Source organism: Canis aureus, chromosome 33, assembly GCF_053574225.1.
Source record: "Canis aureus isolate CA01 chromosome 33, VMU_Caureus_v.1.0, whole genome shotgun sequence".
Classification (NCBI taxonomy): Eukaryota; Metazoa; Chordata; class Mammalia; order Carnivora; family Canidae; genus Canis; species Canis aureus.
This window is the reverse complement of record NC_135643.1, coordinates 38,032,148-38,055,007: the sequence shown is the minus strand read 5'-3', so window position 1 is coordinate 38,055,007 and position 22,860 is coordinate 38,032,148. Positions and strand designations below refer to the sequence as shown.

General features: G+C 38.1%; 1 protein-coding gene across 4 annotated transcripts in view; it reads left to right on the top strand.

Moving 5' to 3' along the window:
* Positions 1–22,501, top strand: part of SEC24D (SEC24 homolog D, COPII component) — a 104,711-nt gene extending 82,210 nt beyond the window's left edge. For all 4 annotated transcript variants that reach the window (XM_077882447.1, XM_077882448.1, XM_077882449.1 and 1 more), the window contains 10 exons: positions 863–979; positions 1,756–1,926; positions 3,135–3,231; positions 3,369–3,514; positions 4,698–4,836; positions 5,835–5,953; positions 10,875–11,054; positions 13,375–13,566; positions 16,238–16,327; positions 21,671–22,501. In XM_077882447.1, coding sequence (XP_077738573.1) covers positions 863–979; positions 1,756–1,926; positions 3,135–3,231; positions 3,369–3,514; positions 4,698–4,836; positions 5,835–5,953; positions 10,875–11,054; positions 13,375–13,566; positions 16,238–16,327; positions 21,671–21,811 — 1,392 coding nt within the window. In that variant the 3' untranslated portion in view covers positions 21,812–22,501. The remainder of the gene's footprint in view (positions 1–862; positions 980–1,755; positions 1,927–3,134; positions 3,232–3,368; positions 3,515–4,697; positions 4,837–5,834; positions 5,954–10,874; positions 11,055–13,374; positions 13,567–16,237; positions 16,328–21,670) is intronic.
* The last annotated feature ends 359 nt before the right edge of the window (positions 22,502–22,860 follow it).

Below are 22,860 nucleotides of genomic sequence, written 5' to 3'. Positions count from 1 at the left end.
CTTCATCATGCAGTAGAAAGTCTCCAGGATTCTTAAGGAGAAATGCCCCATACATGATCAGAACAGTTAGTTTTTTTTCAGAGAGAGCTCTGGCAGCAATATGCCAGGATTGTTTGGTGAAAGGCAAGATTGGAGGGGTCAATATGTTGGATCATTTAATTTCAGTAAATGCTGCTTAGTATATTACTTCTTGGTCCTTAAATAAGATTTTAAATACTTTCAATGCCAAACCAACTTTTGTGGAACCTAAATTATCCTTTTATTGCTTCCTAGGGACTACAGATACATAATCTCTATCACATATTTTTCCTTTGTCATCTTGCCCAACAGCTAGCTTCTTGTGTCTATTGTTGCCACAACTGCTATTGTTGCCACAACTGCTATATTCTTTGCATTCTTCCTTGAAATAACACTTTAGGTGTGATCTATGTTTATGAAAGGTTTCAAAGAAAGAGCTTGTGTTGTACTATGATCCCAGGATTTCTATTTACTTTTGAATCATGGGATTCACTTGGTCCTGAAAGAGTATACTGTAGGCTAAACAAGAAAGTATTTTCCCTGTAGTACATCCTCTTACTGGTTTTTCATATCATCATTGTATATGGACCTACATTCAAATATTGGCTGTTTTATTTACTACTTATGTGATTTTAGGCAAATCACAATCCTATCTAAGACTCAGTTTCTCAGTCTGTAAAATGGAGAGAATAGTACTTGCCCAAGCACACAAAGGTTATTGAGAAGATTAAAAGATATATAATGTGTGGCTCATAGAAAGTACCTATATTTTAATTTATTTTCTGATTGCCTTAAAATAGAACTTTCCCACCCAAGTCATTTTCTATATATTTTTTTCTTTTAGGCAGCAGACTGTGCCGGGAAGCTGTTCATCTTCCATTCCTCCTTGCCGACTGCAGAAGCACCAGGGAAGCTCAGAAACAGAGATGACAAAAAGCTAATTAATACAGACAAAGAGAAGGTATTTGTAAACAATGGCCCTTTGTAGTGTCCATATGTCAGTTTCTAAAGGGGAGTGAAGAAAGAGTGAAGGTGTCTTGTATAAGAAAGGGAGAGAAGCTAAATGTAATGTATAAATCCAGGACATTGTATATTACAGGAATATTTTGAATTGTAAATAATTAGGAAATTTTATATTTCTATAAAAACTGATGTCTGAAATATACCTAAATTAAAATAAGGCCTCAAACTTTTTTCATGTATGATCTGTGTAAGAGATTGGGTGATAAGACTATTATAGAAATGGGGAAATGGGAAGAAATGCAGAAAGAAAATAAAGGTAGAGAATGTAGACTGCACTATATGACACTCCTAAGACAGGAAGTAGAGGTACCAATGTCCAAAATGTACTTTGTTCAAACCCTCTGACCATATAAGCCATTGCAGGGGGGACAAGTCAGTGGGAAGGGTAAGACCATGATGTAGGCATTAGCTACTGGCCACCTGACAGCAGACAAGTTGCCTCATGTAGATCTGTAAAGGTAAGAAAGCATATCAGTTTTATTAGCATTGTTTGAGGATCAAATAACATTGCACACACACGTGTATTTCATACAGCATGAGCCTAGCACACACTGGGTGTTGAATAAATGGCCACACTGATAATTACCATAGTTCATTCCTTTAGCCCAGTTCATTTAACTGGAAACAGTTTTTCTTTCATTTAAAAAGAATTCAGAAATTAAAAATTGAAACCAAAAACATTTTTCCCTGGAATTGTGCATCTTTTTTCTTTAGATACTTTTCCAGCCCCAAACAAATGTCTATGACTCGCTGGCCAAGGACTGTGTGGCTCATGGCTGCTGTGTGACCCTCTTCCTCTTTCCCAGCCAGTATGTGGATGTGGCCTCTTTGGGTCTCGTGCCTCAGCTCACTGGAGGAACCCTTTACAAATACAACAATTTCCAGGTAAAAGCCAGCAACTTGTTCACCTCAGGTTTTCTACTGCCATTGGACTTCTGGTGTTAAATCATAGATTAAGAAAGCTATGCCCCCTTGTGGACAACTGACAAATAGCAATTCTAGAGCTGAAAGAGACATATGTATATGTGATTAAGCAATTGCTTTCCTGTTCCCTAAGTGTTTGGCAACAGATTGAGCTCCCTTAGCCTCAGAGGTGAATTTCAGTGTAGGCTTCCATGATAGGGGAAAATATATTCTATATGAAATTTTAGTATTTTAAATATATTTAAGATAATTGTTTTTAAAAGTAACTATGTATTTGTTTTAAACTGTTATGATTGGGGAGAGGGTCAGTTCATGATACCTCTTTCTTTCAAACCTTAATTAGGAGACAGAGTCATGAGACAGTAAAAAGTCAGCACGATATAGGCATTGGGCTTGCTAATGCTTTACCCTTCAATATAGCAAACTTCTATACCCAGGTACAGGGTGGGCACAGTTACCATTGTGGACAACAGTACCTTCAAAACTTAACATATTGGGGATCCCTGGGTGGCACAGCGGTTTGGCGCCTGCCTTTGGCCCAGGGCGCGATCCTGGAGACCCAGGATCGAATCCCACATTGGGCTCCCGGTGCATGGAGCCTGCTTCTCCCTCTGCCTGTGTCTCTGCCTCTCTCTCTCTCTCTCACTGTGTGCCTATCATAAATAAATAAAAATTAAAAAAAAAAAACTTAACATATTGAGGGGCAAAAAGTATATGCCTACTACAGGCAGGCTGCCTCCCCCCAAAAAGGACCTGAAATAGACTAAGCTATGCCTACCCAGTTCCTTAACTCAGACTTACTAATCAAATAAGTCACCTCCCCTCACTTGAGAAGAAGGGGTCAGGGGAGTGTCTCTAACTTACGTACCTATACATGGAAACATGGAGTGGGAATGAGTGTTCCCCCAACACAAATGACAAATGCTAATCATCTATTTTTATTTATCATCAATAATTTTTAATAATCTATTTACGTATTTATATTGTAAACTAATTAAGGGATTTGGTAAGACCAAAGATTGCAAACAAAGTAAAATTGAAAAAGCTTTAAGAGTCCTTTCTACGCTATCTGGAAAAAGTGGGTTTTAATCAGATTTTAAAAATTAAGAATTGTTGTTTTAAGTATTTTACTGCCATCTGGTGGGCATTGATCCTACTTTATTTTTTAGATGCACATGGATAGCCAACAATTTTTGAATGACCTCAGAAATGATATTGAAAAGAAAATAGGATTTGATGCTATTATGAGGGTTCGTACCAGCACAGGTAATTTTCAATTATACTATTTTTCAATTCTCTGTTGTGTAATTATTTCCTCTTCAAATTAATAACCAGCCAACAGAAAAAATAGCAATCAGTTAAATAGGAACAAAATGTCCCTTTTTATTTTTTATCATTGTTAGGTTTCAGAGCTACCGATTTCTTTGGGGGAATTTTTATGAACAACACCACTGATGTGGAAATGGCAGCCATTGATTGTGATAAGGCAGTGACTGTGGAGTTCAAGCATGATGACAAACTTGGTGAAGATAGTGGAGCCTTAATCCAGGTAATTTAAAACATATTTCCATCTTTGGTGCTTTAGTTTGTTACTGACATGGTCAGTTGGGGAGACTAAAATACCATCAACTCTGTTAGTCTCTCTGTAAAGAAATTCATCTATTGCTCCAAAGGCAAAAGTCATTAAATTACAGCACTCTGTTGTGTATTCTCTGCACTTTGATTTACATATGCTATTTGTATGAAGTAGCAATTGTATGTCATCACATGAGTCCCACAGACTGTAGTCAGTGTTGTAGGCATTAGCAAACTGATTGCCAGCAGTGTTCACTTCTTTTAAGCTTTAGCACCCATTCATTCATTTTTTTGCATTCCTGCCATACGTCAGGCACCATGTTAAGTGCGTTATTATATTATATGCAAGTATAAATAGAATTTGTTTTTTTAGTAAATAAAGTAGAAGCCATGGAGATCTTGAATTAAAACAAGAACAGTTACATCTAATGGTCATGGTTTTCAGATGCTAGCATCACCGTTAAAGAATGGAGAGGGGTTGGCATTAAGTTGAGGACGAACTCTAAGTAGTGTTTATTTTTTTAATCACAGATATTTGAAAAAATGGATACTTGTTTGCATTCTTGAAATGTGTGTATCATCAGCATAAGACTTAAGTACATCAGTAAAGTTAGCCATATGTTTTTAAGGGAATTGAATCCCTGGTGATAAAATCTGGGATATGTGAAAGTAGACTAGCAGTAGATGCAAAGCGATAACTTGTGTGTGAAAGCCCAGTTAAAATTTAAGTTTAGAGGATCCCTGGGTGGCTCAGCGGTTTAGAGCCTGCCTTTGGCTCAGGGCGTGATCCTGGGGCCCTGGGATTGAGTCCCACTTCAGGCTCCCTGCATGGAGACTGCTTCCCTCTGCCTGTGTCTCTGCCTCTCTCTCTCTCTCTCTCTGTCTCTGTCTCTGTGTATCTCTTGTGAATAAATAAATAAAATCTTTAAAAAAAAATTAAGTTTAAACCAATAAAGTGCTACATAGAAACCCAGTGTATAAATTATCATTATACCTCCCTTGTAATTGTTCAACCATTAGCATAACATAAAAAGATCTGTGGAAGAATTAGAGGTCTTTGAGCTGTATACATTGTTCTGTAAATGTAAATAAGATCAGGCTAGCTTGAGTGGATATGTTGACCAGAAAAACATGTATCCCTGATGTTGCCTTCGCAGTGTGCTGTGCTTTACACAACCATCGGAGGTCAGAGAAGACTTCGGATTCACAATCTTAGCTTGAACTGCAGCTCCCAACTGGCTGATCTCTATAAGAGCTGTGAGACAGATGCCCTTATCAACTTCTTCGCCAAGTCAGGTAACACTCTGCTAATCCTGTGATACGGTGTATCTTGCCTAATAATTCAGTCAACACTTCTTGGTTAATTGAATTAATAACTGACAACTACTGTGGTAGTATAGCCTTTTGGTGGGCAAATTCAGCACCTAGAAAAGCTGAGTACCTGGGAGAATAATTAGCATCTCTAATTCCAGATTAATAGTGATGTAACTCAGTTCAGGCCCACACTATACAGTTTTATTCAAAGTTTCCTTCAGTGGGTTCTGGAGTGGGTTCTGAGTTGAAATTTTTTTTTAATTTTTTTATTTATTTATGATAGTCACAGAGAGAGAGAGAGAGAGAGACAGGCAGAGGGAGAAGCAGGCTCCATGCACCGGGAGCCTGACGTGGGATTCGATCCCGGGTCTCCAGGATCGCGCCCTGGGCCAAAGGCAGGCGCTAAACCGCTGCGCCACCCAGGGATCCCTGAGTTGAAATTTAGGAAAGTAATATTTAGACTCTAAGTATGGTGTGTGAGTATGCCCTCTACCACCAGGGGATAATGTCCCTAATGTTGGGCTGAACTTGCCTATCCATACCATGATCATTATGAAATGGGAGGGGCCAAGTTAGAATTTTCTTTGGTTCCTTCTCCCCTCCACACCCCCTTTTTGAGATTCTACACTAACTAAAGTTTAGAAGAAACAGCAGTCCAGCCCGTAGGAATTCAGGACATCAGAAGATAGCAAATTGGTCTTTATTTTCTTGATGTGTAGGTTTCTGTTTGAAATATTCTGTGGAAAAATTGGGACCAATTACCTACCTTTTGTTAGAGGTAGGCCATTGTTCTCCATTGGGTATGTATATCATCACAGTAAAATGGAGAATATTAACAAATGACTCTAACATTTTAAACACTGTTATTCCTTGCCGGGTGGTCTGAAGATAATAGCAGTTTGTTTGTTATTATTATCATTTGAAGGGATTAATTTCTGAGCCAAGGCTTTGATGCCATTTTCATTGTTTTGTGCAACTAGCATTTAAAGCAGTTCTACACCAGCCCTTGAAGGTTATCCGGGAAATTCTGGTTAATCAGACTGCCCATATGTTGGCATGTTACCGAAAGAATTGTGCAAGTCCGTCTGCAGCAAGCCAGGTAACTCTCCTACTGTACTTAGATCCTAAAGCATTACAAGCAACTACACATTCTTTCAGATTTAGCTATTGAAGGCTTATGATGTTCCAGGCACTTAGATGCTGTGTAGTAAACTATACAACCAAGATTGAGAATGCCATTTGGGGAGGCTATAGTCTTTTTTACAGCCAACGTTAAGAAACTTAGTGGCTTTATGAGATGCATGAACCAAAAAATATGTGTGCATATTGGGTTGACAATCACTACCTTATGTTTAAATCACAGAATGTTATATGTAAGTATTATAATATAAATGGGATTCTCTTTTGCATATAAAGATGGATATTTGGTTGAGAAATGTGTGTGCTTAAATATCTTCTTAGGCATGTTAATAATCATAGTTGACATGAGCAAATGGCAGGAATGGCTTCTTTATATTTTATAAACATAAATATAATTTATAAATATGGAGTTCTTGTATTTAAAAGTTAATAGGTATAAAGAGTGTCGAAGGAAATGTCTGTGTGTATCATCTACTACTTTGAAATTTTTAGAAGATCTTTTAAATAAGTCTCATTTATACTCTCAGATAAAAGAAAAAGTAGAATCTCATGTTCATATGTATTTTTGCATCTGTTCTCTTGTTCACTTTTTTCTCTGTCAGTCAAAGAAAGCTAAATGCCACTTTTCATAATTTTAGTTGAATATCTGAATATAGAATTTGGATTGAAAGAGAAGACAGTGAACAACAGATGGGAAAGCTTTGTGGTTAACTTATTGTCAAAAATGGGTGCTGAGAGGACATCTGAAACCACACTCAAAAGTAAGGCCGTAGAAACAGAGATGATGTAGGTAAAATTGGAAGGTGGGGAGCAAATTTCATAATCTGGGTAAAGAAGGAAAATAAAATGCAGTTAGTAGCTTGGACTTTTCACAAAAAAATCCTTTGTGTGCTGTTCTTTTTTTTTTTTTTTTTTTAAGATTTTATTTATTTATTCATGAGAGACACAGAGAGAGAGAGAGAGGCAGAGACACAGGCGGAGGGAGAAGTAGGCTTCCTACTGGGAGCCTGATGCGGGATTCAATCCCAGGGCCCTGGGATCATGACCTGAGCCAGAGGCAGATATCTGTTCCACCACTGAGCTACCCAGGCGTCCCCTTTCTGTGCTGTTCTAAGTGATTAAATTAGCCGCCCATTCTTCTATGTCCTGTGTTGACAGTCACATAAGGAACTCTTGAATCTGTATGTCAGTGTCACTCCTCATTATCATCCGAAACATTTGACACTTCGGTAACTGAACTCCAGTATTAGTACTCTTTCACAGTATACTTGTTTAATTTATACAAAACCCACCGGTGCACCTGGATCTAGTCCAGTCATGAGCATTTTACACTCCAGTTTTAGTTTGTTTTACAGTTCTAGAAACATTCTGTCTCTGGAGTATCTCATACTTCAGAAGGAGTAGTTTAAAGAGAACAGGTATAGTTAAGTGTCCTCTCAGAAAGTGTATTTGTTAATGTTAAAGCAACTGGATTCAAAGACCTTAAGTTAAAAACAAATCTGTTGCCTATCTAAGGAAAGAAATAAAATCTGTCTTTTCCTTCTGGTTTGAAAGTTAAAGGCTTTGTCTCTACTACTAGATCATGTGGTTATACAGTTTAATTATTTCTGGCAGAAAAACATGATGATGCCAGATTTTTCTCTGAAAAAGTTGGTAGAACTTATTCCTATTCTTATCATGAGATTTTACTTTCTCCAAGAGCACATTTCAAGTGTACATTTCAACCAGTGATGTGTTATAATAAATGACATAATTTAGATATCTTATGATTATCCATCATGGAGTGGGGAAAATGTAGGGATTTTATAACTTAGTGACAGTAGTATATTAAAATATACTCTCACTTAAAAACATGAAATGGCTGGACTTCGGGTTCTCTTCAGAGAATGTAACTTCAGATGTATTGCCCATCCACAGTTCACTTGTGAGAAACAGCATCTGAGAACAGTATACTTGGATTATATGACACTGGACCTCAGAAGATCTGCTTTTATTGAACAGGGCCAAGACTAGCTTGAGGCAAGAGAGGCACTTAGTATGCAAAATTTAAGGCAGCATCTACTCTGAAGGTCATATTTAGATGCTGGGTTAAGACATAATAACTACAGGGACACTTGGGTGGCTCAGCAGTGAGTGTCTGCCTTCAGTTCAGGGCGTGATCCTGGAGTCCCAGGATTGAGTCCCACGTCGGGCTCCCTGCATGGAGCCTGCTTCTCCCTCTGCCTGTGTCTCTGCCTCTCTCTCTGTCTCTCATGAATAAATAAATAAAATCTTAAAAAAAAAAAAAAAAAGACATAACTACAAACAACATTAAAACAATTTGTTAAGCTTATATAAGCAAGGTAGATTCTTTTTATTACATCTGATAATGTACTCTTCCGAACTTAAATACATTACATTGGATGAGAGTACAGTGACTTCAAATGGCAAGTCAGATGCACCTAACTGCAAAATAGTTTTGTTTTTTAAAAATTCATCACCACTTCCATCATTTCAAAACTCAGAGAAGAATTCTCCAAATTCAATCAAACTGGACTCAGGTGAATTTCTATGCCTTCCTCACCTGTACCTTTTCTCTCCAAGAATGATTGTTATTTATGGAGGGGATCCAGAGAGGTGGGGTAAGGTTTATAGTGCCACATTTTCTTCCCACCTCAAAAACATTGACTAAGGTTTTTTGTGCCCTAACTCCATTCTTCTTTTCCATCGTCAATTTTCCTCCTTATATGTACCTCCTCTGTTTTCTTCTGCATGTCCCCTCTGATCCAATCTCTTTTGGTCATACTTTTAGTACTGTAGGCCATCATAGGCCAGGAAGCTCACCCCTTGGTGGCATTTAGGACAATAGATTTCTGAACTATCTTAATATAACCTGATTAATGAAAAGCAACCAGTGAATTTATAAGATATTTTAAAAACTGTGTGTACATGCTTCTAGATGAGAATCTAAGAATATTCTTAATCCATAATATGTAAAGCACCTAACTGATAACTGGCCAAGCATTAAGGCCACATGGCTCTGGAATAGGATTATGACCTGGTTCCTACATCTTTTGATCATATTTTTCTTTGCTTGAAAAAGTGATGCAGTAGCAAATGTTGTCAAATAAAAACCTTCCATACTAGAGACAAAAAATTATAAGAAGAGTATTCTACTCTGATGAGGAAACGTGTTTACCTGTCTTTGATTCTCTGAAAAAAGATTAGGAGGAGAAGGGAAACAAACTACAAAGTAGAATTGTCCTGAAATAGGTTTGCCTGAACCATTTAGAAAACTCTTATACACTCCTTACTTAGTAGATCATGAGAAAAAACTTAAAATATGAAAAGATTTAAATTGAGGAATAAATCCTAATGGAGTCATGAGGGAAATTTTCTTTTCAGTGTGGATTCTGATAAGTATATATTCTTTTTCATCATTAAGAGAGAACACTATGGGCAGCCTGGGTGGCTCAGTGGTTTAGCGCCACCTTCAACCCAGGGCATGATCCTGGGGACTTGGGATCGAGTCACGTGTCGGGCTCCCTGCATGGAGCCTGCTTCTCCCTCTGCCTGTGTCTCTGCCTCTCTCTCTCTCTCTTTCTCTCTGTGTCTCTCATAAATAAATAAAATCTTAAAAAAAAAGAGAACACTAAAAAAAAAATCATGAATTTATAGATCAGATATTTATATTTGTAAATGATCATTATCTTCTATGTATCTTTTTTCTTTTGGGTATTTCCTTGTCCATTGACCTATTGTTGAATGGAAGGAAGTGACACTCAGATCCATCTTGATTCTTGGTCATTTTTATAAAATTGGGTTGGGAGAAGGTTAAACAATACAAATTATTTGTAAATATTTTTTTTTAATTCATCAGGATAAGTTTCCAGAAGTGCTACATTGTGTTTTGTGCTACATTGTGTTTGTATTTGCAGCATCACATTACAGTATGTATGTACTTCAGAATAGTAAGAGTGAGCTCACATGAGCCAAAGTGGGGATGGAGAAGGAGAATACAGGTGGATCAGAAAGACAGAATTAAAATAATTCATTTACTAATTGAAGGTAAATAAAAAATGATATTAGGGTTCATCTGGTAGTTCTAGTATCTCAAATAGGAAACATAAGAGGAAGAACATATTTATGGGATTGTAGGAGTTTGATTTTGCCTATTGCCATTCAGCAGTGACACACCTAAATCCATGAAGCATTTCCTATTTTAGTTTGTATCTATAGTATTGCAACCTCCTTGTTATGTTTTATCTGTTTATATCTGTCATCTCTGATGGACTTCGGCACTTTGTGACATTGACTGTCTCTTATTCCTCTGAATATCGTTGACACTTTGCATAGAACCCATGACACCATTCAATATGTGTTTCATGAGTTTATGACTAACTGTGAATTTAAGATGCATGAAAAGAATAAAGCGATATCTCACAGACAGTTGAAAAAATACTGTTCTTAAAAATACTGTTCTTAAGGTTGGTAATACAGTTTAGGAAATCATTTATTTAATTGTATTTAATAAATGTGTGATACTATATGCTAGGTACCATTATAAGTGCTTCATAATAATCATTTGATCCTCCCTCCTAACAATCCCAGTTTTAGATGAGAAAACCTAGGAAAAGGGAGAATGATTTGCCCAGGGTCACACACCTGGTAAGAGACAGAGCAGGGACTGCCTCCTGCCAAAGCACCGAGAGAAAACTAACTGCCGTTCTGTGAATACCTAGCATGTGCCAGTTTCTGTGTTCTGCGTACTTTATCTGGACTTATCATTGAATCCTCACCTCACCTCAAAAACAAATGATGGTTCTGTCTTACAGAGAAAGTTCAGGGTTCCTTCTGATAAAGGCTAATAAGCACATGAAATGAATGTCTTTCTTTTTCAGCTTATTTTACCAGATTCCATGAAAGTATTACCAGTGTACATGAATTGTTTGTTAAAAAATTGTGTGCTGCTTAGCAGACCAGAGATCTCAACAGATGAGCGGGCATACCAGAGACAGCTGGTCATGACCATGGGTGTGGCCGACTCTCAGCTTTTCTTCTATCCCCAACTTCTACCAATAGTAAGTATAATGCAGTGGTGCATTTCCTAGAGGAGCCTGGAAGGGATATGTTATATATTTTCCTTTTCCATATGTTATATCTGAAACATTTTGTTCTTGAGAAGAAATTTAAAGGCACTAATGCCTTCGGAGTATGTAGTGTGGGACTGAGAGCACAGACAGGCTCTTTGAGCAAGTTGTGTATGGGCATCAACATGTGTTCAGAAAGGTGATGGTGATGGTGGGGGATTCGAGGTGTTCCTACTCCAGCAAATTGCTCAGATGATTACTTTTCTTTCCTCATGCTCTAATTGGCAGGTTGAAAAGTCAGAATATAAGTTGGAGCAAGCCAAGCTTCAATTATTCAAGCCAAGCTTATAGCATTAAGGGCAACTGATATGTGTGTACATGAGATCTCATGTACACACGTGTATTTGTTTCTGTACAAGGTATGAGTGTTTAAGAGTCACCACATTTAATTAGAATGGCTGTGATTAGCCTTGACCAAATACAATTAAGGATTTACAAATCAGCATATATTTGAGGGCACCTACACTTTACAAGGGAACAACTTTACTTGCCCTCAGAGAATTTACTTTGCATGTATTCCACTTATTTGAAGTCAGTCTTAATGTCTTATATGCCTCTGTACTCTGTGACTAAGCTCTTTTTCTCTGAGACCTAACAAGTTCAAGTTATAATTGAGGGATAAAAGAGGGGAAGGCTGATGGCATATTTCTAATTCCCATATTGAAAGTCCCATGTAGGCTCTCAGTAACAATACAATCTCTATTAAATTAAGTTGGAAATTAAAAAGCTATTCTTTCAACATGAATGTTAGGTATGAATTATTAAAAAATGATTGATTTTCAGATAAAATTGAATTAGCAACAACCTATTTGCCAGAGAAAACTAGAACTCTAAGGATAAGAGTATCACCACTCCACTAAAATCTTCTTGCCCAGGTCACCATGGCCAGCATGTTGCTAAATCCAAAGGGCAGTTCGCCAGCATCTGCCATAGTTTATTTCTTCCTCTAGAAACACCTTCTTCACTTGACTTCTCCTAGTTTCTCCTGCTTCCTTGGCCACTTTTCCTGCTGCCTTTGCTAGCTTATCCTCTTCTTGTGAGAGCATCCTGGTGCTCAGTCCTTGGGAAGCTTCTCTTGTCTATCTGCACTCAACCCCATAGGGGGCTCATCTGTCCTTTCAATGCCACTTACACACTGATTCCCATGTTTATATCTCCAGCCAGGCCTCTATCCTGAACTCTAGATGTGTCATTCCTGTAGCCTACCAAGCATCTCTCTGTGGGTATATAATGGGCACCTTAAACTGAGCCCTGATTGCCTCTCCACTCCTACTCTCCTGCAGTCTTCTCCATCCCCATTTGCCTCTGCTCTCTCTCTTGTCAATTCTTCCGGCCAAAGCTTGCAGTCACCCTTGACTGCCTTAGTTCATTCATCTGTCGCATCTCATCCACCAGCAAACATGTCAGCTCCTTGCCAAGAATGTCCAGGTTTTGATTACTTTCTCTCCTTCTTAATCTGTCACCACCCAGATTCGAGCATAATCATCTCTCCCGTGAACTATGACAGTACGCTCCTAGCAAACCTTGACACTTTCACCTTTGCCTCTCTGGTCTGTGTTCGGCATAAAAGTCAGAGTAATCCTGTTAAAATAATTATGAGCTCACATCCATTTACTACTCAAAACACTGTAGGATTTCCCATTTCAGTAAATACCACATTTCCTACTGCCTTGGCTCAGTGCGGTCCGTACTAACCTCCTTTGCTTCCTATCTGATCTCATCTTTTGTTACTGTCCACTTCCTCACTCTACTCCAGGTTCCCCAGCCTCTTGCTGATCCTGAAACATCTGAGACAGATTCTTGCCCTCAGATCTTTGCACCAACTGTTTCCTCTATCTTGAATGTTCTTCCCCAGAGATCCCCATGGCCCCATCTCTCATCTCTTCAGGTCTATTCAAAAGTTACCTTCCCAACAAGCCTTCTTGGACTACCCTGTTTAAAATTGTACCACCAGCACTGACATGCCCTGTCTGTCTCACTTTCTGCTGCTTTTCTTCATAGCACTTAACACCATTTAAAACTCAGTGTATTTTATTTATGTTATTTGTTGCCTCTTATTCCTTCCAAAAAATGATTAGCTGTTCGAGGCAGCTTGAACAGTTACTGTCTAATAACAAGAATAATGCCTGACACACAATAAGCATTCATTAAATATGCACTGAAAGGAAAGAAGGGAAGAGGTGAAAGGAAAAGGGAGAGAGAGAGAGAAGGGGAGGAGGACAGACTAACTCTCCTGCCTTTGCCTTTATAGCACACTTTAGATGTCAAGAGTACAACACTTCCTGCTGCTATTCGTTGCTCTGAGTCCCGTCTTTCAGAAGAAGGAATATTCTTATTGGCTAATGGTCTAAACATGTTCTTATGGTTAGGAGTTAGTAGCCCACCAGAACTGGTCCAAGGAATATTTAATGTGCCATCCTTTGCACATGTCAACACAGATATGGTAAGTAGGTTTTTTTTTTTTCGTTTTTGTGGTAATACACAAATTCTTTTTTAAAAAAAGATTTTATTTATTTATTTGAGAGAGAGAATGAGTATGAAAGAGAACAAGTAGAGGGGAGGGCTAGAGGGAGAAGCAGATTCCCTGCTGAGCAGGGAGCCGGACTCAGGGCTTAATCCCAGGACCCTGGGACCATGACCTGAGCCAACTCTCACTTAACCAACTGAGCCACCCAGGTGCCCTGGTAATGTACAGATTTTTAAATGTTTCGTGTTCATGTGCAACCACATACTACAGAGTAAAAAAGAACAATTAGGCATATAGTTCTTTATAAGAAAGAACTATATTATATATAGTTCTATACTATACTATGTATACTATATATACTATACTATACTATATATATACTATAAATATATTATCAAACAACCAAAATACATGACTCTAATTAGAGATTACCAACACATCCCAATCATTTACTATGTGTTCATTACTGTGCTTTAAATACTTTAAAAACATCATTCCATTTAATTCTCATAACAAATCAGTGAGACGGATATTGTTGTCAATGTTTTATAGATGAATTAAGATTTGGAGACCAGTTCTTTCAGGTGGAAAGTGAATTTAGTTCTTATACTCTGTACTCATCCCTGAACTGCATATTTAGAAGAATGCAGAAATCTTTTATACATGTTCAGCTACAGACTAAGACTATGTCAGATTAGTGAGTTGCAAAATAATAATCTTACAAAAACAGGTTATTATACCCCTTTGTTATATATAAGTTATATACTCCTCTCATTATAAGAGACTGTGGACTTGATATAAAATGAATACAAATGACTTTATTTTTGAAGTTCCTTAAGAGGGGTGTCTGGATAGTTCAGTCATTTAAAGTTCTGCCTTCCACTCCAGTTGTGATCTCAGGGTCCTGGGCTTGAGCCCCATGTTGGCCTCCCTGCTTAGCTCCCTCTCCCTCTGCCCCTCCCCACCACTCATGTGCTTTCTCTCTCTCTCTCTCTCTCTCTCAAATAAATAACATCTTAAAAAAAAATAATTAAGTGCCTTAGGAAAAACCAGCAATTACAATTTGTTTGAGAGTCAACATTTATGGCAGATCTTATTTAAAGACCATTGTGGCATGAGCACCATTGCTATGATGGCTATTGTCTTAATCTGCTTAATGGTGGATTTCTTATGAGTTCACATGTATAGCTCAGCAGATTTGTTGCCTGAGGCCAAACTTGTATGATGGAAAACTGAATTAAGTCTAGTTAATTCCCCAATTTCTGTTATGAAGATAGATACATAATATCTTGTAGGAAGAGACAGGATCAAGTTTCCAGGCTAGGTAGGTGGTCAGTTTAGACAGCTGCATATCCATTGTGAGTGTCAAAAATATATTTTTAAAGGTGTCCATGTCCTACTAAGAGACTAGTTTTAAGATGAAAATTTAGAAATAGCAAGATGCTTGCATGTGGTTAAAATTAAGGAATGGTTAGAAATGCTATTTTTAAAAAATAAAAAATTAAAATTCAATAGACAAAGAGCTATGAATTTGAGGAATGCTTATATAAAATTTAAGGACGCTTCCTCATCTGTCACAATGTATTATTGGAGTAAATGTTAAATGTCTATTTGCTAAATTGATTATTACTCAAGAAAGAAATCTTCAAAGTTTCTCTATCTCAAAGCAACAGATTGATGTTTATATCAGTGTGCCTCCTCTCCACCTTCAAAAAAGAAAAGGAAAAACTAAATATCACTTTCATTTCAGAGACAGTTGGCACTTCAAGACATGTATGTGAAGTGTACTAACATTATTTGTTACATAAAAAGATCTACCTTAATGTCAAAAAATACACATATAGGGGATGGAATGTGAATATAAATAATGAATTTTTTTTTTTTTAACACAATTCCTGTGGAAAATATTGGCCATGATCTTTTCCTGACACTTGTGACTTGATGGTAAAATGTTCTATTTTGGCTTTCCAATGGCTGATTCACAGATGATGTTTTAGCTCTTGATATCTTTTTTTGAAAAGTAGGCATTAGCATTTTCCTGTCTTATTGGAAGAAATGAAGTCCAGATCCTTCATGTTCCCTGGAGGCCATGTCTAGGTAGATGGTTATTTTTTATAAGCCGTTAGCCAGATTTCAGGGACATCTCAGGGGCCACAGTCTCCTTGAAAAATCAGCATTTGATGGTTTGTCTAATTTTGGAACAATGGTATTTAGATGGCGTTTTCTAAACATGATAATGATTCACATGGCAACAGATCCACTGTAGGAATAAGGTACATCCTTTTCTCCCATGATAAAGCCTTGAAATAGCCACCTTACAAGGGGATTAAATACGGTGAATGATCTAAAGATATCCTTTGCATAAAACATATACCCATTGTGTAGTTATAGTGATGTACCTGTGTCAAATTCCAGAGAAGGAGGTTTATTTTCAAAAGATGGAAGGTTAGAATTCGCAGAAGTATATGCCAATTAGAATAATTAATTTTTAGTGCATTTTTTTCACACTTTTGGTTTTTAGGTAAACAAACTAAGCCAATATGGTGTAGAAGGATGTTTTTTAACTTTTACATTCTGATAATCTCATTGCTGCTTCTACGTGTTACCAATTACACTGAAACTTAAACTTTGGTTTTCTTAAATTTAGACATTACTGCCTGAGGTTGGAAACCCATATTCTCAAACACTCAGAATGATAATGAGTATTATCCAACAAAAGAGGCCATATTCAATGAAGGTAAGAATGAAATTTTATTTTTTTCCTTTCTTTGTGTTTTTTAAAAATTTCATTACAAACTTTATTATTATTTATTTATTTATTTATTTATTTATTTATTTAAAGATTTTATTTATTTATTCATGAGAGAGAGAGGCAGAGAGGCAGAGACCCAGGCAGAGAGAGAAGCAGGCTCCATGCAGGGAGCCCGATGCAGGAGTTGATCCCTGGAATCCGGGATCACACCCTGAGCCAAAGGCAGTGCTCAACTGCGGAGCCACCCAGGCGTCCCTCATTACAGACTTTTAAAATGCATGTCCTGTGTCTTTATCATGTGGTCTTTTTTATAGAAACCTCATATTAACCTCTAATATAGCTACCTACTCTACAGATGAAAACATAAAAGTAAAAGTAAATAGCTATCACCACAGGCTGACCATAGGTTATTTTAGTAAGTTTAACTTAGTAATCATGAAGAACTTTTCATGGCTTAGTAGCAATTGATACCATTAACAGACTATGAAATGACTGCCTTTAGTGCTTAAAAGTACTTAATTACAGAACTATCATTCAGAACATTTTTAAAATTTTATTTTTACAACTTTAGATTTATGTTCTCTGAGAAGTTTGTTATTCTAGCCCTTCTAAGCCCTTCAGAAGTTTTAAGTTTGAATAAAAGAACATGAAATGTCTGTAACTCAGGAAAATTATACCTTGTTATTAAGTCCCAGCTACTTACCTATCTTCCTTCTCCAGCTCAATATTAGACTCTCCTAGAATTTAAAATGTACAGTTGATGCTGCTTTATTACTGTGCCACTCCCTGCAGAGGTATAGGACACTCACCTGGAGGTGGACCTCTACAACAGTCAGGGTATTATGGGTCATTTTCCCCTGAAACATAAATGTGATAGGAATCTAAGTCAACATCCTTAACCATAAAAGATATTAATGCATGTGCACATCAACTTTAGGCAGAGCTGAGGTAAATTGAACTAATGAAGAGCTTTATAATCTCTAGGATGACTGGGTGAACACAGAATGTTTCCAGAACTCTTTTCACATCACATGACATCTACTCAAGTTCAGTTTCAAGGCAAGACCTAGAGATGGCAGAGAAGGCTCACACTAAATAAATTTTTCATATAATATTCTGAATGCCTGGAGGCATGTAATAAAATCTAAGGTTTCATGAAACAAAAATTGACAACCACGATATTGAGTGCACAGCAATGATGATCCATCCACCTTTATTCCAGCTGCAGCAGCAGCATCCCCACCACCTGCTCCATTTGCAGAGAAGAGGCGAAATGTGGAGATCATTTTTGTGCTCAGTAGCCTCTCCTTCAAGGACAAATAAAACTTCTCTCTCCTCTGCTTTCTCCTATCTGCTCTAATAGTGCATGTTATTAGCTTTTTATAAAAATACCTGGAATAAGCTCTGAATATATGTAAATAAGATATGAGCAGTTGCATGTTAACTAATTTTGTCTTGCATCCTTAAATCAAATTTTCTTATGTGCCACTTGCAAATGTATCTGTTGTTTATAAGACTTGGGCCTTTTCAAGGTGCTATCTGTATAACAAACTTGAAAATCTAAAATCTACAGATACTAGAGTTGAAAGGAATCTAGAAGATACCTGGTCCTCCTACTACTTTTCATCTCCCTCCAGCACCATCTAACAGATAGGAAAGTGAGGCTCTGCGGAGTTCACTCACGTGCATTACTGTATCCTGGCTAGATCGGGGCAGATACAGGCTGAGCACCAGCTGCTTAGTCCACTGTACTTGGCCCTGACATTTGAAAATAGACCACACAAAGGAAATAAAAACACATTTATAGAATCTCTAGATCTCTTTTAAAGAGTCAAGATTGAATAGGGAACAAAAGCTGGAACGGAAGGGTCAAGAACAGTAGAATCAAATCCTTCTGGATCTGGCCCTTGTAGGGATCCCTGGGTGGCGCAGCGGTTTGGCGCCTGCCTTTGGCCCGGGGCGCGATCCTGGAGACCCGGGATCGAATCCCACGTCGGGCTCCCGATGCATGGAGCCTGCTTCTCCCTCTGCCTATGTCTCTGCCTCTCTCTCTCTCTCTCTCTCTGTGACTATCATAAATAAATTTAAAAAAAAAAAAAAAAAAAAAAAGGATCTGGCCCTTGTAGACCTCATCATTGTCTCCATGCTTTTATATTTATGGAGGAACAAGAAGAGATTGCTATCACGCTCTATCTGGGAAGATTACCTAAATTAAATGTCTCACTGATAAATTCTCGTACTGCCCTGCTCCAGGCTCTGTGTTCCATGCCCTTGTCATTCTTTTCTTCCACATGTGTTTTCTAGATTACTCCCCTCCCATTGGTTCCTTTCTAGTTTATAAAGCAGTTCAAATCTACCTTCATTGGGGATCCCTGGGTGGCTCAGTGGTTTGGCGCCTGCCTTTTAGCCCAGGGCTTGATCCTGGAGTCCTGGGATCGAGTCCCGCATCAGGCTCCCTGCCCGGGGCCTGCTTCTCCCTCTGCCTGTGTCTCTGCCTCTCTCTCTGTGTGTCTCTCGTGAATAAATAAATAAAATCTTAAAAAAAAACAAAAAACAAAAAACAAAAAGCAAATCTACCTTCATTGAAGCTCCTGTTTCTCCAAGATTCTGCTTCCCTTTTATTTTTGTATTAAATACTAACAATATACCAGGCATTTTATCACTGTGCTTCTTGAAAAAGCCATCTATTAACTGCTTATATTCCCTCATTCCCATGTCTCCAGCTACATGAAAATGGGCAAACTGCTAAGGAAATTCTCAATCCCTTTACAACACTTACAAAATTGAATATTACCTCTTTCCTCAAATTTTCTCTTCTGTCAACTTTCAAAACTGTATTTTGTCAGAATGCTCCTTTCTCACTGACCTTTTTCTTTGGCTTCCTTTCATTTATCTCCCCCATAAGAAGAGTTGGTGTCCCCCTAAGTTGTGTCTTTGGCTGTCTTCTCATTCACCTCATTCTTTTGGGCCATCCTAATCACTTTCATTACTTATGAGGGCAGGCAGTGAGAGATGAGAAGGCTTTTGAAGTGCAATGATTCTTTTTTTTTTTTTAAGATTTTATTTACTTATTCATGAGAGACAAAAAGAGAGAGAGAGAGACACAGGCAGAGGGAGAAGCAGGCTCCCTCTGGGGAGCCTGATGTGGGACTCAATCCCAGGACCCTAGGATTATGACCTGAGCTGAAGGCAGACGCTCAACCTCTGAGCCACCCAGGCCATGATTCTTTAAGGCCATTGGTACTGTGGCCTAGAGAATATAAACAGGGACTACTTGAGATGGTCAGTTCTTCCATGTAGGAGGCTGTGAGGCAACCAGCACTGATCATTTGAATATTCTCTTGCCACTCTACATAAGGCTATGTTCCTCCCTATAGAAGGAAATGTAAAGGGAAGGGGCTGATAAAATATGGATTCCTCAGTTCATCTCAGTACTTTTTCCTCTTATTTTTGTGGTCTACTCCTTGAGAAGACCACCAGCATGTTAAGACAGCTAAGACTACTTGCCACCACTTCCATGAATCTGCTTCCTGAAACCTTCCACCATACTTTCTGTGTCATTCTGGAATGAGTAGTGAGTAGTTCAACTTTGTCTGTAGAAACTCAAATGGTAGAGCCAGGGCTTTTTTGTTTTGTTTTAAGATTTTATTTATCTTAAAGATAGAAAGGAAAGAGCATGAGCACAGAGAGGAGCAGAGGGAGAGGGGGAAGCAGACTTTACTGAGCAGGGAGCCCTAGATAGGGCTCAATCCCAGGACCCTCAGATCATGAGCTGAGTCCAAGTCAGATGCTTAATTGACTGAGCCCCCCAGGCAACCTGAGCCAGAATATTTGTTATTTTACCTTAAAGCTAAATTTATTCCTAGGCTGAAATTCATTTCCTGTTCTATTTCCCACCTCATATCATAGCCAGACACACTTCATCAAAGGTTTTACAGTGAGCACCACAGGAAAATAAATAACCCAAGTGAATGGCAGCAACAAAATATGTCCCTCACATGTGTAGTATGAACCCCCCCCCCATTCATTTCCAGAGAAATTAAATTCTAAAGAAATTCTGAAGAAATCAGAGCCTCAAATCCATCCATTCACAATGTCTCATACTGCCCAATCCCAGCCAGGGCGTTTTCACTGAGGCCAGATCCACATTGCCATTGGCCATCAGACACAATGTAGAGGCCTAGTGGCAGTTGGGAGAAGGTGGGTAACACCATCAGTAAAAAGAAAATGGCCTTGGCTTCAGGCTCACCAGGTTGCAAGTCTGAAGCTTCCATCAAAGGTTTGTTTTGCTTCTCCATGTTGGAATGGAGTGTGCCTGTCCACACAGCTGTTCCAGTGCCATGTCCCCATTTCCACATGGATAAGCAATTAATGAGTTTGCATTTTCTTTTTCTCTAAGTCTTGGAAATCCATTGTGTTTTACATTTACAGCACAACCCAGTTCAGACTAGCCATGTTTCAAGTGTTCAATAATCACATCTAGGTGGCTACACTTCTGGACGGCATGGCCCTAGATAGTAGTTAGGAGCAGGGAACAAGAGTCCCCTGTGTAGTCCATCTCTGTAGCACCTCTCAATTGTGTTTATTTTTCTTTTCTTTTTTTTTTTAGTAGGTTCCTGGCCAATGGGGGGCTTGAACTCATGACACTGAGATCAAGGATCACATGTTCTACCCATGTAGCACCTCTCAAATCTCCTCCCTTTCTACCTTTACTGCCCTGTAATTCAGATCCTAATCATCTCTACCTAAATGCCTCCAACTGCTTCCTATGTAGTTTCCCTCATCTCTTAATGCATTCTATATGCTACCAGTCAACGCCTCTTGTTGTTTTTTTTTTTTTTAACTCCTCTTGTTCTGCAGCACTTTCACTGGATCATGATTCCCTCAAAAGTTCCAACTCACTTAGGCTTTTGTCCCTAATCTTAAGGTTGTTTATCCCTAACCTTCTACTGACTTTGAGACTGTTAGTTCACATGTCAGCCATATCCATCTTTGGAATGTGGTGTACGGCACCCCATTATGGAATGTTCTCTAAACCCCATCTTTAAGGAAATCCTACCTTATCCTTTAAGACTCCAGTGATAGTACCATTCTGAAGCCTTGCCCATGGTGCTTTATGTTTCATTGTTGCCACTTATACTTGTATGTCTTGGGTTTTATGGTTTGGGGGTCAGTGCCTCCCTCCACTCTGGATAATAGGCAATTTCCCATCATCCTCTAAAGCTTCACACACAGTGGACATAATATAATTTTGGTGAAATTTAAGCATACAAAATTGAGCGACATTCAGAGAATGTTCATAACCACCTACCTTGTTATTTTTCCTAGCTGACAATAGTAAAGCAGCGAGAGCAGCCAGAAATGGTTTTCCGACAGTTCCTGGTAGAAGACAAAGGACTTTATGGAGGATCTTCTTATGTGGATTTCCTTTGCTGTGTTCACAAAGAGATCTGCCAGCTGCTTAATTAATTGGATCTTCTCTATTGTTAATGTTGCATTTCTAAGGAGATAATCTCCTTCTTGGTGCCTAATTCTCCAGATGATAACCGGCTAGTTTTGATTTCTCGCTCATTTTCAGAATAGCTTTCCAAGACGACACTTAGGACTTCAGCTTTGGTGCTCAGGTATAAAGTCAATGAAGGTACAATTGTACCTTTTAAAGGGAACATTCGATTTCTGATCGCACAATTTTTAACTGTTAAAAGTGATACAGTTTGCATTTCATGAAAGGCATAGTTTACAGAACTGTAAACATTCTCAGTTTTTTTCTTTGTGCTAGACATATAAATTATTTTTCAAAATGTATAGATTTGGGGTAAAAAGTTGTCTTGGCTCTCCCATTTGCAGTGAGGGGGAAAAAACATTTTTACATTATACCTAATTTTTTTAAACCATGTAACACCTATTAAACATGTTTTTCAACTTAAAGTTTGCCTTGCAGACTTTTAATAACCTTGGAATCTATTTGGTAGAACAATTTGTGTTCTATGTTTTTTTCATAATTGTATGTTGTGTATGTTAAAACTATTTTCCAGTTGTTGTTTTGTCTATAAAACTGTCAATCTATATTCTTAATGGTTCTCTGTACAATTTTGAGGGTTTCTACCTGTAAATAATGGATATTAACCAGTATCAATAAATCACTTCATATGCTCTTTACTCAAGAGGTAGAAATTTTTTAGGTATCTTGAGGTTTTATTTTTTTAAATATTTTATTTATTTATTCATGAGAGACACACAGTGAGACGCAGAGCCACAGCAGAGGGAGAAGCAGGCTCCCTGTGGGGAGCCTGATGCAGGACTTAATCCCAGGACCCTGGGATGACACCCTGAGCAAAAGGCAGACATTCAACCACTGAGCTACCCAGGTGCCTTGGTATTTTGAGATTTTAAAAAGAAATAAGGGTAGTACTCAATGTCTTGGAAAAAGTTATTTAAAAGGTTCACTAAGAACAAATTGGAAAAACTAAAAAAAAATTTGGGGGGGGGGGTTGGAAAGTATTTTAGATGAATAAATC